Here is a 16,667-nt window from a genome sequence, read left to right as displayed (position 1 = left end):
GTCTGCTCTCTCATAAAACTGCCTTGTGCAGGAGACGAATTAAAGAAAATGATAAATTTAGTGCAGTAAAAAGGATACATTGGCTCTTAAAAAATGTAATAACCCCAAATGAGTACTTTCCTCGAGGTGCAGCTCAATCTGCATAATGTCTAGAGGGGCTTTGGTGGATCCTTTTTCATGTGCTTTAGCTCAGGTATTTTGTTAGGCTGTCTAGAGGATACTCTGCAGGCATAGCAGCTCTTCTGCAGAAATTTGGGCTTGTTCTGTGCCCTTCAAATGGCATATTTTCTTTATCTATAATCATCCTGTAGTAGATCTGCTTTAATGTTTACTTACAGTCATTGTTCTGCTCCATCGCCCCTAAAGAAAACTTAACTTGGGAAATTATTTCACTATCAGTGAGAGAGCAGATGTCCATAAACATCATCAAGATTCACTTTGATGATATCTCCACTATGCATCAGGCTTGAATACGCCTATTTAATGACATGGTACACTTATAAACACAGATAGAGACCAGTTCATTTATGCTGGGGGACTTTAACATATCCCTACTGATTACTGGAGAAGGGAAATTCCTTCTCTCCAATCCTACCCATTCTAAGGAGACATGGGTAGCCACTGTGTGGTGCCCAGGGATTAATTCCAGCTGTAAGCCAGTGCGCTTCAATCAAGGACACGGTGACAGGAGAATTATCCTAGCATGTCATTTCTTTGGAAAGAGAGAGAGCACTAAATCAACTTCACATGCATTAAGGCTTACGTACCTACTTACTGATGCATGATTTGAGAACCCACTTCAGCTTTATGCAAATTACGTGTTCACAAAGACAACCCTTTGAGGTTTGATTTTTATCATCTTTAGCAAAATATTTGTGTATTTTGAAAAAGATAGCTCAACCAGTTCCTCGGTGTAATAAAATGCCTGATAAATTGTTGATATCATTAGCCTACGGGTAGGTACACTTTTTCCAATCTTTGCTGTGAATGTTTAAATTATGTATTGCCCGCAGAAAAGAACAGTAGCATCAGCCGTGTTATTAAAGTGGAGTTTGTCAGTTGATAATTATTTATTCAGGACAAAAAAAAAAAAAAAGGAGTAGCAGATCACTTTACATCTTCTTGCCACTATAAATGTAATCACGCTGATAATCACAGAGCCATTGTTTCTTACATTAGCACAAAAATATGCTGTCAAAACAGCAAATCTTTAGAAAATGCTTCCATCCATTCATTTGCTTCCGCTTATCCTTTTCAGGGTTGCGGGGGGCACTGGAACCTATCCCAGCTGTCATAGGGCAAGACAGGGGTACACCCTGGACAGGTCACCAGTCTGTTGCAGGGCTAACACACAGGGACAGACAACCATTTGCGCTCACATTAATTAATCAATTAACCTATCCCCACAAATTACATGTCTTTGGACGGTGGGAGGAAGCCGGAGTACCCGGAGGGAACCCACGCAAACACGGGGAGAACTCCACAAAGAAAGACCCCGGTGGTGGAATTGAACTCAGGACCTTCTTGCTGTGCGGCAACAGTGCTAACCACTGTGCTGCTATAAAGTGCCGTTATAAAGTGTTTTGCTGTGTTAACGGGGAGAGGATATTTCCAGGTGTGGATACATCATGAGTAGAAAGAAAGAGGGCTGTAAGAAAAGTGTACACCCCTGCAGGCCCAAAAGGAAGAGACAAAAGACAGCAGAGAGAAGCAAGATTTAAAATAATAATAATAATAAAATAATTGAGTAATAAGATGGAGGAAAAATGTATAAGACTGAATGACAAAGAATAAGAGAAAAGAAATCTGTATATTTATGAATGCGGCAGATAAAGTGTGTGTATGTGTTTGAAATAAATTGCCTGCATTTGCACAAAGGACTGTTTGTTCTCAAAGAGAAGGAGATGAAAAATGTAACAGTTCTGCTTTAACTAGCCTTGGGTTGTGGTGTGTTCAATGCCATGTTGTGTTGCAGAGCATTGCAAAGTGTTGCAAAATGATCTATAAATGCAGCTCCTCCTCCAGTAGGAGCAGCAGCCAAACAGAAGTTAACTTTGGTAAAGTGGAGGCTGTTTGTAACTTTGGGCTGATGGGGAGCTACACTGTAACAAAATACTGGGATATTATTTCTTATTTTTTTTAAATATGTTTTCTGTGTGTTCACAGTGTTCTCCAACAAGCCACCTCTCGCCCGGCGTGAACGCCTGTGTGGGCTTGTTAACTAATCTGTGTTGAGGACGAGGTAAAGCAGGTGAAAACTAAAACGCAGAGTCGACCAGTTGCAAACATCCTTAATGAAAAACAGGCTGGAACGATTTAACGATATAAGGAGATAAACTGAAAAAATAAATAAATGTCAGACAAATGTCCTACCTGCGAATGCGGGGAGGTTTTGGAGGTGGAGTGTCCCATGTATCATCCGATAATTGGTTGCTTGCTTTGTCAGGACTGCTTTCATCCTGGACAAACACACAAGAGTAACAAAATAGTTGGACACGACATTTGTGAAAAGTGGAAAATAAGGGAAACCCTCTTATTTTTCTTTCCTGTCATATTTAGGTGCTGGAAAGCAACTACCATCATCCCTACTTTTAGTTAATCAATATATTTTGTTTTTTGTATACGTTTGTATATTTACATGAAAGATGAAGCATATATTTCAGCAAGGCCTCTGGACTAACCCTCTTTCTTCTCACCTAAATGTTCCTGAAGCAGAGGTAACAAGTTGCTACAAAGTTGCTTCACCAAACGATGAAAGACTTATTCTGAAAGAAGCCCTCCCCCCAACAACAATTTTTCTCTCTCTTCCTCTCAGCTCTCATCTTTCCTCTTCTCCCCTGTGACTCATTAGTTTGACTCCCTCCCCACTCTGGTAATGGGAAGATGACAGGCCAACTTCAGTTGTCAAACTCATGACATAGGGGCAAACCGGGCCATTTGAACGCTCTAGTCTGCCGAGGAACTAAATTCTGATCTAAGAAAAGAGGGCAGGAACACAGCTTCTTTGGCTCCGTATGTCCACGTATGTTGTGAGAACCGATCTAGTGGGACCGTTTCCTGTGAACAAAGGCGGGCGTGAGCGTGCGGAGAAACATGTGGGATGCGTGTATGTGGAGGCTTATTGTTCCCAATGCCACAGAGATCACCTATGTGGGTGTTTTAGTCACCAACAATGGCTGACTGGACATGAGTCAATGCATGTATGGACTGAGTCAGTACAGCACAGCAATACTGATGTGCTGTTTGTGCGTGCAGCATTCTTCTTGGACTTGCAACTAAGTGAGATAACAACAGGGTCACGATCAGCAGCTACAGACTTGTGCTGCAGTTTATGCCACACTTGGTGCAAACCACACCTTATCCTTAAATGATTAATAGCATAAATTTTAAAACAAACAAGTTTCTCCACATTTTAGAGCCGCTCAAAGATATATTGAGCTCCACTTTACAAAGTATGTCAGCAGATTCTTTTCTAATGTCAAAAACAGTTGTGTCCGTCTGTGTGACCGTGTCTTGCGAGGGTCGCCCTTTCCCAACGGATGTGTTTTTCTATTCTCAGACTCAGAATGCATTATGGGAGAGAAGTGATGTCACCAAAGCTTCCTAAGCAGGAAATGAGCTTCTGGATTGCTGCCAGCACACTATCTCATCAGCTCTGTATCCCCCCCTCCCCCCACAGTCTTAAGATTTGCCAATCTTAAAAGCTCTCTCATTGATTCCCATTTCCACCATGTCTATGTTTTCACAGGTCAGGTGGAGCACTCATTTCTTGATGTTACCTCACCTGATGCTGCTTTGCATCATTTTAATTTCTCTTTAGGATTAAAAGGCTGTGAAATGGCACCACCTCAACAAAGCTAGCACCTAAAGCTTCCCATCTTCTTCAGGCAGAAACGTTTGACACAGAAACTGGTTGCATTACTTCAGAGGCCACTGGTGTAAAATGCTGATGGGTATTTGTGTATCATGTTGCATATGCTGCACTTAAACTTGCATTTGTGAGCTTGTTTCTCTTAAAAAGCAATTGAAGCAAACGTGCCTCAGAAAGAGGCAGCAGATTTATGGTCTGGTATTTTATCTGCTCACAATACATTTATTATTACTTGCTATTATTCTTCACTTACAGTAACAGCAGTTTGTTTATATCACTTAATGTGCTGTACTGATTTCAGCCTCTTACAGTGAAGCTTGTGCAGTCCTATGGTCTAGCTGTCTAAATATAGAGCAGCTTGTAGTCTCTTTAAGGCTGCTTGATGGGATGACAGGAAGGACCTATAGTTAAATGATCATTTGTGTTCCAAAACCAGATTAGAGCATGAATATTTAAAACACAACGTTTTGGTGTCTTTCAAGTTTGGGAAATAATATTTGTCCCTCTGTTTTGTGTTGTTTTGTTCTTTAGGCTGGGTATATGCTGTGCACTGTCCTAAATGAAAGGTCATTGTGAAAAAACTGGTGGCATCGGTTCATATCAAAGTGTCCATATCTATGAGCCAAGTAGCAAAAGAAAAGAAAAAAGAAATCCATTCCCAGTTGTAGCAGCCCTATTCAAACTTGAGGACGAAACACAGAAGAAGAAATTCTCATACAGTCTACATACATCAAGCTTTAGTTTCAGTTTATTAGACCTATGTTGTACAGTGTCATTTGCAACAAACTTTGATCATATGAGAAAAACTTTTTTGGCCATGGGAGGAGGATCAGAGACAATTCAGGAAACTTTGTATAGAGCGCTTGTGTATTTGGGGGCAATAGAGGATAATGTAAAGCAATTTAAAATGAGGTCAGTGGTAAGTGACAGAGCAAAGCGCTTCCAGTTGTTTTTAAATAGCTGAAATTGTCTGCAGTCCTCAGAGTACTCTGTACAGACATATCTCTCGTTTTAAGCACAATCACAATGACTCTTCTTTTTCTGTCTGTAAACAAAAGTTTTCTTTAGACCTCTCCACACCATCTTCTCCCCTGTGACTAATTATCTGTATTTTTTTCCCCTCCACTCCCAGTAAGTTACTCAGCGACATCCTGTCTTGCTTTAACACTACAGAGCATGCACAGTGTGTGTGTGTGTGTGCGTCATACCATGCCATCATGGATCTGTGTGCTGGTGGGACTCTCCAGCTGCTGTAGCTGTTTCTCAAACAGTTGAGCGATGGCTCTATGAACCAGCTCATACTGCTCCTATAGATAGAAAGAAAACAGACACGTGATGAGGCAGGAGGGAGAGAAAAAAACTGGTGCATGAAGCCAGAGATAAGGGTTAAATGCACAAGGTGTGAGAGGAAAGAGAGAAGTAGAGGAGGGGGAAAAAAACGAGTTTCAGCAAATCAATATCAAATCAAATATACTTTCCACTCTATCAAAACAGATTTCATTACAGTTACAAGCTTCCTACAGGATGGCGGTCTGAGACTTTGAACTCAAACCTGTGTCAGCGTTTGGCAAATCAATTCTGTAATTCAATTAACGGAGCTCATTTTCACTCCTGGGAGAGAAAAAGAAACAGCTCGGACTAAAGGTACAAATTTGACTCTATGTCAAAGTGCAAAATGCCTCCTGGCGAAAATCACACATTAACTACAGGAAGTAAACATGAAAACACACCCATGTTAAAAATTGTGGCAAAACAACCTCAACCAGTTACACGCAGCGATGGGAACGCGAGACAATGAAAGAACCTTTTCAACCAGGTATGTAGCAAAACGAGATGAGAATGAAGGGGGCGACCTTTAGCAGGAAATAAGCTTATTATTACAGCTGTGCATTCGAACATTATAACCTTAAAAGAACAGAAGGTTAACAAGATATCTTTTCCAAATCTTGCAGAAATACAGTTTAACACTTCAGTTATATGATAACATGCCTTTTTTTTTTAAAAAATTACAATGAAGGAAATGAAAATCTACTTGGCAGCCATTACCACACATACATTACAGCCAGGCGATCAAGGTTCACATCAACATTAAACAAACTTTATCCTGCAGACACAGAACAAACTGTGTGGTGTCTGTCTGGTTGAACCCATGTGACAAAGGAGCAGAAGACTGTCCAAAGAATTCCCACTGAGGGAGTGTTCGTGCTGATTTTAATTACCTCCTGCCTGCGGCACTCTACCTAAGTGCCACTTCTCATCTAAACCGAACAGATTATTTCCCACGACCGAGTATTAGGGCCACATTAAGAAAAATATTTAAAAATTGTGTGCATTTTGGGAAAAAAGTCAAAATGTGGAGATTACAGTTGCCAATGCCACGGCTCATATACACTCTACAAAACGCCTTGTGTAGATGAGTCAGTGAAACTAACTGATCAGCTCATTTTGGACAAATCTGGCCAAGTCCTCCAACTTTGTGTTTGCTTTTTTTTTTTCTTCAGTGTTCTTTTACTTATCACACCACTGTGTTTATGTGCTAAAAGAGAAATTACTTCCTTTTAAATGAAACCAAGTACGATCTCACTAACTCATCGACACAAGGCATTTTGTAGAGGGTATAGCAGCCGTGGCAGTTTGTCTTGAAACACCTGTAATCTCCATATTTTGACTTTATTCTCAAAATGTAAATGTAATGTTTTTCTTAAAGTGGCTCTAATACTTCTTCATAATTTCCAGTAACGAGAACACATCTAATACAGAAAAACCTATATATGAAAAGGGTGTTATGTATGACGACGTCTAGAGTTCATGACCTCAGGGCCATGGTTGTGCGTGGCAGCAGTAAAGCTTCTGAGGACTGATTAGCATTTCTGTGCTAGTATGGAACTAGTAAATAAATTATCGCTCTGTATAAACATCCGTTTCATTAATTTACATCTGTAATGAAAGCTAAGACAACAAACCTTGGTTTGAACAGCCGAGTGTCGCTGTGTCCTCATCTCTTGGATCAACCGGAATACATTAAAATCTTCTGGAATTTTCTTTACAACGTTAAAAGAGAATTAAAAGAAATGTTAAAATCGATCTAATGTGTACATTTGCACAGGTAAGTGTGTGTTGACATACCCCGGCTTTGAGGAGGTTCCATGTGTAGTCAATAGCACAGATAGCTCCTGTCCTCCCACAGCCTGCACTGTGATTAGTGGAAACACACACATATACACAAATAAGCTTTTGTTGTATCAGTGCACTAGATAACTAGATTTCTATCACTGAGAAGAATCTGCTCTTTTTGTATGTTGTTTGCATGTGTGTAATAACACCTCATCCAGACAGGAAGGAGACAGGAGCCTCACAGAAGCATACACACACACACAAAAAAATCATAAAAAGTGATCTCACGCTGTCAGCAAGCATTCTGCCACTATAAAGAGTACCGTTTCTCCACACAAACAGCGCACATCAACCCACACAAAGCATCTTAACAGATGCAGAGATGCAGCTTTAAGTCCTGCTGTGTAACAGAGGAACCAGGAAATGTCCTCAGGCTGCTCATTATAGCTGATTACACACACATGGAGACGAGTGTGTGCGTTGTGTGTGTGTGTGTGTGTGTGTGTGTGTGTGTGTGTGTGTGTGTGTGTGTGTGTGTGTACACCCATGCATGTGTGCAGCAGAAAACTAGAAACTGTGGGCTTGTAATTATTCTGCTTTTGTTTACACTCAAGTTGATAACTTTACCATTTAAGCTTCTTACTGTACTATACTGATAATATTTACATTTGTAGCCTAGAACTTTCTGTCAAGTCTCCAGCTTCAGTAAATTGGGTAAAACCTGCTTTGTTTAAAGCAATTAAGCAATTTACATTAATCCATTTTTAGAAATTTCATATATTTCACATATTAGCTGAATTTCACCAAAACAACAAAAACACTAAAACTCAATTTCAGCTAAGAGTAGATGCATGCATAACTACCTGCAGTGTACACATATTGGGACATCATTGTTCTCTTGGTATTCTCTCATCAGCCCAATCATATCCAAAATGGAATCAAACGATGAGGGGACGTCATGATCTGGCCAGTTCATATAATGGAACTGCGTTATCCTACGGGATTCCTGCAGGAAAACAAACGTTGATAACTGAGTGGAGAGTCAGATGAAAGCTGGTTCAGTGGTGAAGGAGTGAAACTATGATATGCCATGAACAATGTTGCCAAACTGAATCTTAAAAAAAAAAAAAAAAAAAAAAAAACTTTATTGACACACAGAGTTTAAGTATAATCCCACCCCATGGACCTCCAACTTGTACACAAAGGAAACGGTTTTTCACACTAACCCAAACAGCTCTCTCTCCAGATGCATCTGTAGCCTGCAGTATTCAAGCCTGAAGACGGTGCATCAGATCTGGAGCATGACCAGTTGTTTTATTTTTGTTTGGATGTTTTTTAAAAACAAAAACAAAAAATCCCTCACACACACACAAAAAAAAAAAACCCTAAACAAACAAATAGAAAAAAACAAGAGTGCAGCGTGACTGTCTGACTGTCTATGCAGACCTGTCAGGATATTGCACTGCAACAGCCTGAGACGTCTGAAGGATGTTTCTGGTCATTCAGCACAAACGGGAATTTTTTAATGCACCAATCGTCCTGCGTGCAACATTTGGCTCCTGGTCAAATGGCTCCTTTTTCCTCAAACTCAAATTTAAAGGTTGGCGTTTAGATGCATGCAAGCAGTTGAAGGGGGACTTTGGGTTTATGGCTGCAAAAAGAAAGCCTAATTTGACTTATATACAGCTTTTATTTGTTGGAAAACATGTGGATATGAAGTTTATTTGTAGGCAATCTTGTCGCTATTGTGATAGGCTGTAGCGTTATCTGAAAGTTAACACTTACTTTAGACTGGTTTCTTGATAAACTACATTAGGTATTAATGAAGAGGCCTCGAGAGAAAGCACTTACATTTTCATACTGTGCTGTCAAAGTCCTGATGAAGTAGTCTGTTCTGGCCTGCTCCGATTCCTAGAAAACAAAAACATGTGAGAAAAGAGGCAGTCCCAAAACCCAGACCTGCTACGTGCCTCCTTTTTGTTTTTAGACACTCGTCTCACACACTCACACACACTCACACACACTCACACAGAGAGAGAGAGAGAGCCGTATCATCACAGATTTGTCTACTTACATAGGAGATTCTGAAAGGGCCAAAGCTCATAGGCTGCTCCCCCTGCATCGGGAAATACCGCTCACACTTTTTCTAACCAGAGAAGAAAAGTTAGCTTTGGCTGAGAACAAAATACGAGACAGACACCACAGCTTCCTGTGAACACACACTTTCAGATTCAAAATAAACAATTAATGTGACATGTAGAACATAGATGGTGACAGATATAAGTGACTAATTACGTGCTCACTATAGCCATACGTGCAAGCAATATAGAGCTCAAAATAAGTGATCAGTGTGAATTCACATTGTCTCTTTCCACAAACATTTTATTAGAAAAAAGAAAAGCAGTTGTGATTTTACATGTGCAAAACTGTGCACACTTACTCTTCCCATCTCAAACTCTCGACAAGCCATCACAATAACCTGCGAAGACACAAAAAGGAAGGATTACAATATAAACATTTAAGCTCTCAAAACTAAAAACGCAGATTTTTATTCATTCCTGCGTGCTCAGATTTAAAAGAGTTAGAGAAACTAAGCAGAGCATCCTTCACGTTTGATCGCACATTTCCATGCAGCTGTATTTCAGGTCATTCCCTTTGATCCTACAGGAGTAATTATCAAAGCTGCAGACTCATCCCTCTTCATAGCACTAGTTAAACCTAATCATAGCCCTCCTCCCTCTTCTCATCTTTGTCCATCTGGTTACAGCATAAGCACTCTCCATCTGCCTCTTAATTCCTGACGACACAATTAAATATTTATTTTGAGTATCTTCATTATTACAGTCTTACTTCGCACACTTAATTTATTTAACCGCCACTAATGTCAACATTTTTTCTCCAATTTGTGTGATGACGCAAACCTTTTGTTCCTCCAAATCTGCAGTCTTGGAAAGAGTAAGCGCTCATTTAAAAGAAAACAAACAAACAAACAAAAAAAGGAGAATTACATTTTACATTTAAAAAAAAAAAGTCTTCTGTTAGCTGCGGCTTATTCTTGCAGCATTTTGCAAAAACACATTAGGTAATAAACCCTCTCTTCCTCTTCAGCCACCCTGCTAACAAAAGATCCTCTGGCAGCACAGCAGTTTTTATGCTTTTTGTGGCCAGCTTGCCAAATACTTGCACTGTTAAGGTGCCATTTCCAGCTCTTGCAGCACCACCTCTCCCTTGCTATTGTGCTCTTCTAGTGGTCACTCGCAGTACTGCAACAAAACAGTCAACGCAACACCCCGAAGCGTTTTTTCCCCCCTCATAGAGCTCGATTACTAAAAAGACATCTTTAAACTATTGAACTGAACTGCTTTACCATTCCCGTTATAGAATATAACCTATAACCTAACCTTAACCTTGTATATTGTAACCCTTACAGAGCCTAGAAAGGTTTGTTTTACTGGCAGTATATTAATGTAAAGTAACATTTCGAGCAAGCCGACTCGCTCAGAGATTAGTATAGCATCAAAATTGACAGTACTATTTACTGATTTAAGAATCCAACATTCTGATATATCAGCTGATATTTTGTATTTATGTGTGACATGTGTACTTATTTTTTTGCTTGTTTATGCTCTGCTCAGACAACTTCGCCCTCTGGTGGACAAACTATTCAACAAGAAGGTTGAAGGGTGTTTCTTTGATCTCTTCATCACTTTTTAAAATATTTTATTTATTATATATTATAAATACCATTATTTATAAATTGGCAAATAACCAGGTTCTAGTTTTAAAGACTTTTTAATTCCATTTAAATCCTCAGCAGATAAAAGTTTACATTGCTGAAATTGGATCAAATCACTGCAAAGAAGCCAATAATCAGATATCCAGTCTATTAATGAAGACGGGAAGAAAAACCCCCCATCAAGTACATCCAAACTGTAAGGATTTACACATCAGACTTTTCCTGCTATCTTTACCTTCAGCGTTTTAGCTCAAAAACAGCACTTAGATACGCGATTCAATTGTTCACAATGAGAAAAACAAAAAAATATCCCCATCCATTGACTTCCAGTCTTCTAGTAAGGAAAACTCACAGCAACATTGTATTCCCAGATCATCCTCCAGAAGTCGATGACAGTGTTCGGCAGTGGACCCTGAGTTGCAATATAGGCCTCTGGGCCATCCATACCCTGAAAGCAGAGAAAACATGTTCACCGATCAATTATATTAACACATTCAGCGAGGATTAATCACATGACTCGGTACACTATGAGAACTTTTCCACTAAACAGTAAACAACATGCCAGAGAACATGGTAAAGTAACTTGACATTTACCTTAATGAAGTTAGCATTGATGTAATCTGTGTCCTGATTGGTTGTTTTTAGCTTCAGCTTCACTCTACTGTGATCAACTGGGGAGGAAATGGAAAGAAATATTTTCTCTATTAAAACATTTTCTTCTTATTGAAACAAAAATAAACAAAAAAAATGAATGAGGATATAGGTGGGAACAAGTAAAATATGTGATATAATGGACACAGTATTATCCTCCATTTTTATGTACAGTGCATCTGTGTGCATACACATCTGTCACAGATGAACCAGTTTTTCCTTTGCCTTGACAGCAACTCATTCACTAAAAGCCCCAATGAATGGATGGATGGACGGACAGAGGAGAAAAGCAGGATAAAGGTATAAAAAGTAGGACAGATGTTGGGTCACATAAGCTTCCCCCCGAGGTTATTATTAAGTACCGCAAGACCTCTGTGTAGGAAACCATTGCATGACCTACGGTAGCTGTAGCTGCTATAAATGGATCTCTAAATATACTTTCTGTTATTTTCTAAATTTCATTCATTTAACCAAGTAGTTAGAATAAAATCCTCAAAGTAAACATGAGCAGGTGACAATATCTAAAAAGATATTTGACATTTGTTGGAGCTGTTACCAGCTTTAACTGAACACCGTTTTCTCTGGTGTACAGTGACCTTTAAAGCTGAGCTGATATGTGCGTGACGCTTATAAGCTGCTCGTCATGCAGGGAGCAAAGTTTCATATAGATTATATTGTCAGGCAACACTTCTGATCAAAACGCCAAGTGAAACCACGGTGCGTTTATTGCTGTGAATCAACTACAGTCATGAAAAAGATGCAGAATGATAAGCTAGTGCAGCCCATTTGGCCTTGATCTATGCATATATGTGCGCATACATAAAGGCCAGATGTGCATTTTGATAAACAAGATGCCAACCGGAAGGAGTAAAGCAAAAATCGTCCACAGATATTTTTACTTACTCATAGGCAGCACACAACCACCAAAACCTACAACAATGCTAAACATTAGGCTCCATTTAAATCCTTGTTTATAGCAGCATTGTAGTGTAGCAGGGAGGCGCATTAATGCAAAGGCCAGGTGTGACCAAAAAGTTTCCATAAAAATCAAAAGTTAATTTCTTGTGCACCTCCTATTCTCCTCCCACTTTTCAGAGTTAACTAGGTAAGTAGCGTCTCTGAAGGTTTGGGCATTCCAAATTACCAGAATTTGCCCATTTTGTCCCCTTTGTCCTCCCCATGTCTTCTTAGTATGAAGAAGCCTTGTCTATTAATTTTTGATTGAATACATTGAAAGTTAAAAAAACGAGAAATTTGAACTAACTAAATCACGTGGAAGCTATGAGATAAATTATGTCACTCCAAGCTCAAGAAAAAAGTTGACATCTTTACATGCCAACCCCAACTTTTATCCTGTTTTCTTAAAAGAAAGTGGATAAATCAGCAGTGGCTCCATTCACCGAGTTGCCAGTATTACATACAAGAAAAGTACATCGAAAAGTAACATGGCTGTAAATTTTTATTAGTTTCACCTATTTCTGATAAGTTCAAATGTGTCCTGTGGGAAAGAATCTGTGGAACATGACTTACATGGCAGTATATCTTTATATCTGTTCTTCTTCACATTCTCCTCTCTCTCCCCTATGTTGGTCGGGTAGATCTTCTCTGTCCGGTATTTGGTAGATAACCGTCGTAACCGCTAAAAACAAACAAGAAAACAGGACAGACTGTAAAACACTGCTTTTCTCTTTAGCAGTTAGACATTTACCATGTGAAGTGGTTAAACGTATAAACTGGTCTTCAAATAGAAGAACTCAAACACTGATTATTGTAATGACTGGTGCGCCTTTGTTTGAGACGAAATATGATAAGACAGCATGGTCAATCAGTGACACAAGTCAGACACAAGTCAGCCTATCAACATCAGTATCACTCGAGAGAAAACTGGTGAGCTCGAATGAGAAAGCAAGCACTAGACAACAGCGCTAAAACCCCCAACACAAAACAAAAAAATAAAACTTACAGATGGTTAATAGACAGTGTTCAGTGCTCCCAACTTACTCTTTCTTTAGGCTGTCAACCGGGGTATATATCTGGCAACTCATTTCAGCATTTTCATTTTTAGTTTTCATCTGTCTGAGAGAAGACCACCCACAATTCACATATTTGTGGGAAATAACCTAGCTCTTGTTGTGAAAGTTTAATTGTTGATAACCAGCCCACATTCCAGATCAAGGCACCAAAAACTTGTTTGCTAGCACGTTGCCTGTAGTTTGTATGGAAGATGCTGAACTGTCTGCAAATGCTTGCCTTCTACCTGCCTACTAATACTAACCAGGCCTTCAAAGTAAAAAGTCTCGCTTTAACGCTGCAATCAACACATTTCATTCTTATTCTGAAGGCCACCCGTCACGTGTCACACTTTTCACATTCTCACCACCACTTGACGAGTAGTTGCCAAGTCGCTGAGGACAAGTCTGCATTTTTCATGCAAACTACAGGCAACGGCATCAACCAAAGCAATTGCAAAGAGGTTCTCAGTGTACCAGCATTTCTCTTTGTGACCAATTTTACATAGTGACTGCGAGTTCCCCAGGTGTTCACCAGTAATGATCAAGGCACATACTTTTCCAAAGAAGGGATTTGTGAGGTTCCCGTGGTTGCCGGTAGGTAGCATAACAACAGCAGTGGCTGCAATGACTTTAGACATGCTCGCAAAAGTATGGGTCGACTATTGTAGGACATATGCCATGCGTCCAGAGGGGTACACATCGAGCACTTGTAAACATTGCAATATATTCAGCCATGTATTTTAACCTTTACTGCAAGCTTTTATGTCCACAACTTGTTTCCGTCAGCTCCACTCCAAGCCCGAGTGCGTGCAAGGAGCTGAAAAGGTTGGATCCTTGCATCCTTGTTCATTTAAGAAAGCATGTGCGCCTCCTTTCATTGCATCCACCCGCGCCAGATGGAAACTAAATCTGTGGGAAACATGTTTCACTTTAGTGTTTGTCTTAGCTTAGATACAAGCAGGTTATTCCCATTTATAACACAGAAACGCTATTTTATCAGTCCTTCTACGCTGACATATTAATACTATTACACCGCAGTCTCACACACACAAACTCCCAGTCCTCTCTGTGTGACAGTGCATAAACTTAAGTGTGGCCAAATCTAATAGTGGCTGACACTGATGAAGACACACTCGGTTAATGGGAAAAGGGAAGAGCACAAGTACGTGGGTCTCTTGTGTGACAGCAGGCCAGAGCTTAACTAGCTGTCCTTGAACACTGCAGGCAAGGATGAGGATCTCTTTACAAAAGGAGAACACTATACAGGGGCCATATTTTCTTCTGTTTACTCGTGTAACTACAGTCATTATGTGTTGGGCTTCGGGCGTTTGCAAAATGAAGGTGACCTACACTCAACACCGAAAGCGCCATTTGTGGCCACAGAAGACTGAATCTGACAGTGTAGGCAAAGAGCTGAGCTTAAAAAAAAAAAAAAAAAAAAAGCAGCTTAATACACTATAAAATGACTTTTCAATGAGTCTCTTTATTGTCAAGACAACTGCTACTGTGATAGAAAATGACATCAGGAAGAGGACAAAATATTTTAATTTAAAGAACCACATTTTATTAAGCCTATTCTGAATCCTCTGTTTTTTTTAAATCTTCATTCTGCTCTTGAGTTTAACAGTGAAAGTCTAAAGAAACTTCAAAAGCACAGCAAAACTTTTGTACTATTATAAAACTCTTGCTGCTGAAGTTAGATAGCATTCGCATGGTGTCACTCTCAAGGGCCTTAAAAAAAAAAGAAGATATTTCTGAAGTCGGTTTAATCTCTTTCCTCTCGGTTATTCAGACATTGAGGAAATTAGGAATCTCTCCACTTTTCCTGCCTCTCTCTCTCTCTCTCTCTCTCTGTAAGTCTGAGAAAGTCGGCGTGGGCGTTCAGGCTTCTGGAGCCTCGTGTGAAAAATGGTCCCACCTCTTCTCTCTGGCTTTCCTCCTGTTACTGTAGCACGGCACTGCACACCCCAACTCCTTGTGTTTCTTCCTCGTTTCACTTTTGTAACAACTTCAGTGCTAGTGGACATATTAGCATGGAATAAATGTGACATTTCAAAAAAAAAAAGACTACACTTGATTTTTCAAAATCTACAATGCTTACAGAAATATTAGATAGTGGTTTCTGTGCATCAGTTTTTTTTCTTCATTCGTAAATAATTAAAGCATTTCTGACTTCCAGAAAGTTGTCTTTTGAATCTTTTTATATTTTCTGAGCACAGCACACAAGAATCCCCCCAATGACATGATCAGTTTTTCAAAATTTAATTTTACGAACTGACGGAGAGAAAAGGAGCGCGAAACAGAGACCGTGGGCGGCAACACAGCTGTGCATGTGTATATGTGTGTGTGGTAATAGCGTTAGAGCTCCTCTGGCCTCATGTGAATTACATTTGCAACAGAGGTCTGCTTCTGTGTTGGGCCACCGCCCGGGCAGACATGCACACAAACACACTCTCACACAGACACATACACAAAACGAGTAGAGAAGTCAGGCAGTAATGATGATAAGTAGCTTCCCTTTGTAGCCCCTTTTGTTTCATTTACAGGAAACCCGGGGAATCAAATTCATTTTCCCATTAAATCCTGTGGATTTAGACATTCGGCGGCACCTGGCGTACAGATTTTTGCCCCCTTAATCACCCATTTTAAACTTGAATGACAGAATATATTATCTTCCAGTTAGTTAGGACAAACCAAGCAGTAACAGCAGCTACACTCAAAATTTCTGCAAAATTAACTCTAGGGCAGGGGTGTGCAGCATAAGGCCTAAGGGCCAGAATCGGCCTGGCACAGACTCAATATCGGCCACTGTATGGCTTTGGAAATTGTATTTTTTAGGTGGATAGTTCTGGTATCTTCTGTTTTATAGTTACAAGACAGTCTGGGCAATGAGCTACTTACTCTATAAGCCCAGGGAGACAAGCTGATAGATTTTTTTAATTTACTACAGCAGTATTTCTTTATCATGTAGAAAAACTGAGATGTAATGTTGAAATTACAAGTCTTCTTTTTCTTTAAATATATCTGAGGGATATAATGTGTAGTTAAACTTTGAGTTTTTACTCCAGTGGATAGCTTTGCATCGTTCACAGTTCGATGTAACTCATAACCTTTTCTGTGAGATGATAAAGGTCCTTAGTTCACTCACTGTCTACCATGCTGCTATAAGGCAACCCTATCGTTAAGCAATCTTCTTATGATAGACACAAAAAAGGTGTTTTTTTGACAGCAAGTGGGCGGGGCTTCTTGATTACATTTTAAGGATACCTGTTCAGTGACATAA

At 39.7% G+C, this 16,667-nt stretch overlaps 1 protein-coding gene across 5 annotated transcripts in view; it reads right to left on the bottom strand.

The window, feature by feature from the left end:
* Positions 1-16,667, bottom strand: part of ptpn12 (protein tyrosine phosphatase non-receptor type 12) — a 57,715-nt gene that overhangs the window by 16,983 nt on the left and 24,065 nt on the right. For all 5 annotated transcript variants that reach the window (XM_084909339.1, XM_084909342.1, XM_084909341.1 and 2 more), the window contains exons 2-12: positions 12,903-13,011; positions 11,316-11,392; positions 11,074-11,169; positions 9,426-9,464; positions 9,060-9,131; positions 8,837-8,896; positions 7,849-7,991; positions 6,998-7,064; positions 6,835-6,912; positions 5,080-5,178; positions 2,374-2,459 (exon numbers count right to left, since the gene is read on the bottom strand). In XM_084909339.1, the coding sequence (XP_084765465.1) occupies positions 2,374-2,459; positions 5,080-5,178; positions 6,835-6,912; positions 6,998-7,064; positions 7,849-7,991; positions 8,837-8,896; positions 9,060-9,131; positions 9,426-9,464; positions 11,074-11,169; positions 11,316-11,392; positions 12,903-13,011 (926 nt within the window). The remainder of the gene's footprint in view (positions 1-2,373; positions 2,460-5,079; positions 5,179-6,834; positions 6,913-6,997; positions 7,065-7,848; positions 7,992-8,836; positions 8,897-9,059; positions 9,132-9,425; positions 9,465-11,073; positions 11,170-11,315; positions 11,393-12,902; positions 13,012-16,667) is intronic.

The sequence above is a fragment of the Perissodus microlepis genome, chromosome 17 (genome assembly GCF_051167445.1).
Source record: "Perissodus microlepis isolate ML-2025 ecotype Zambia chromosome 17, ASM5116744v1, whole genome shotgun sequence".
NCBI classification, from domain to species: domain Eukaryota; kingdom Metazoa; phylum Chordata; class Actinopteri; order Cichliformes; family Cichlidae; genus Perissodus; species Perissodus microlepis.
Note: the sequence above shows the minus strand (reverse complement) of the source record. Positions and strands in the feature narration are given on the sequence as shown.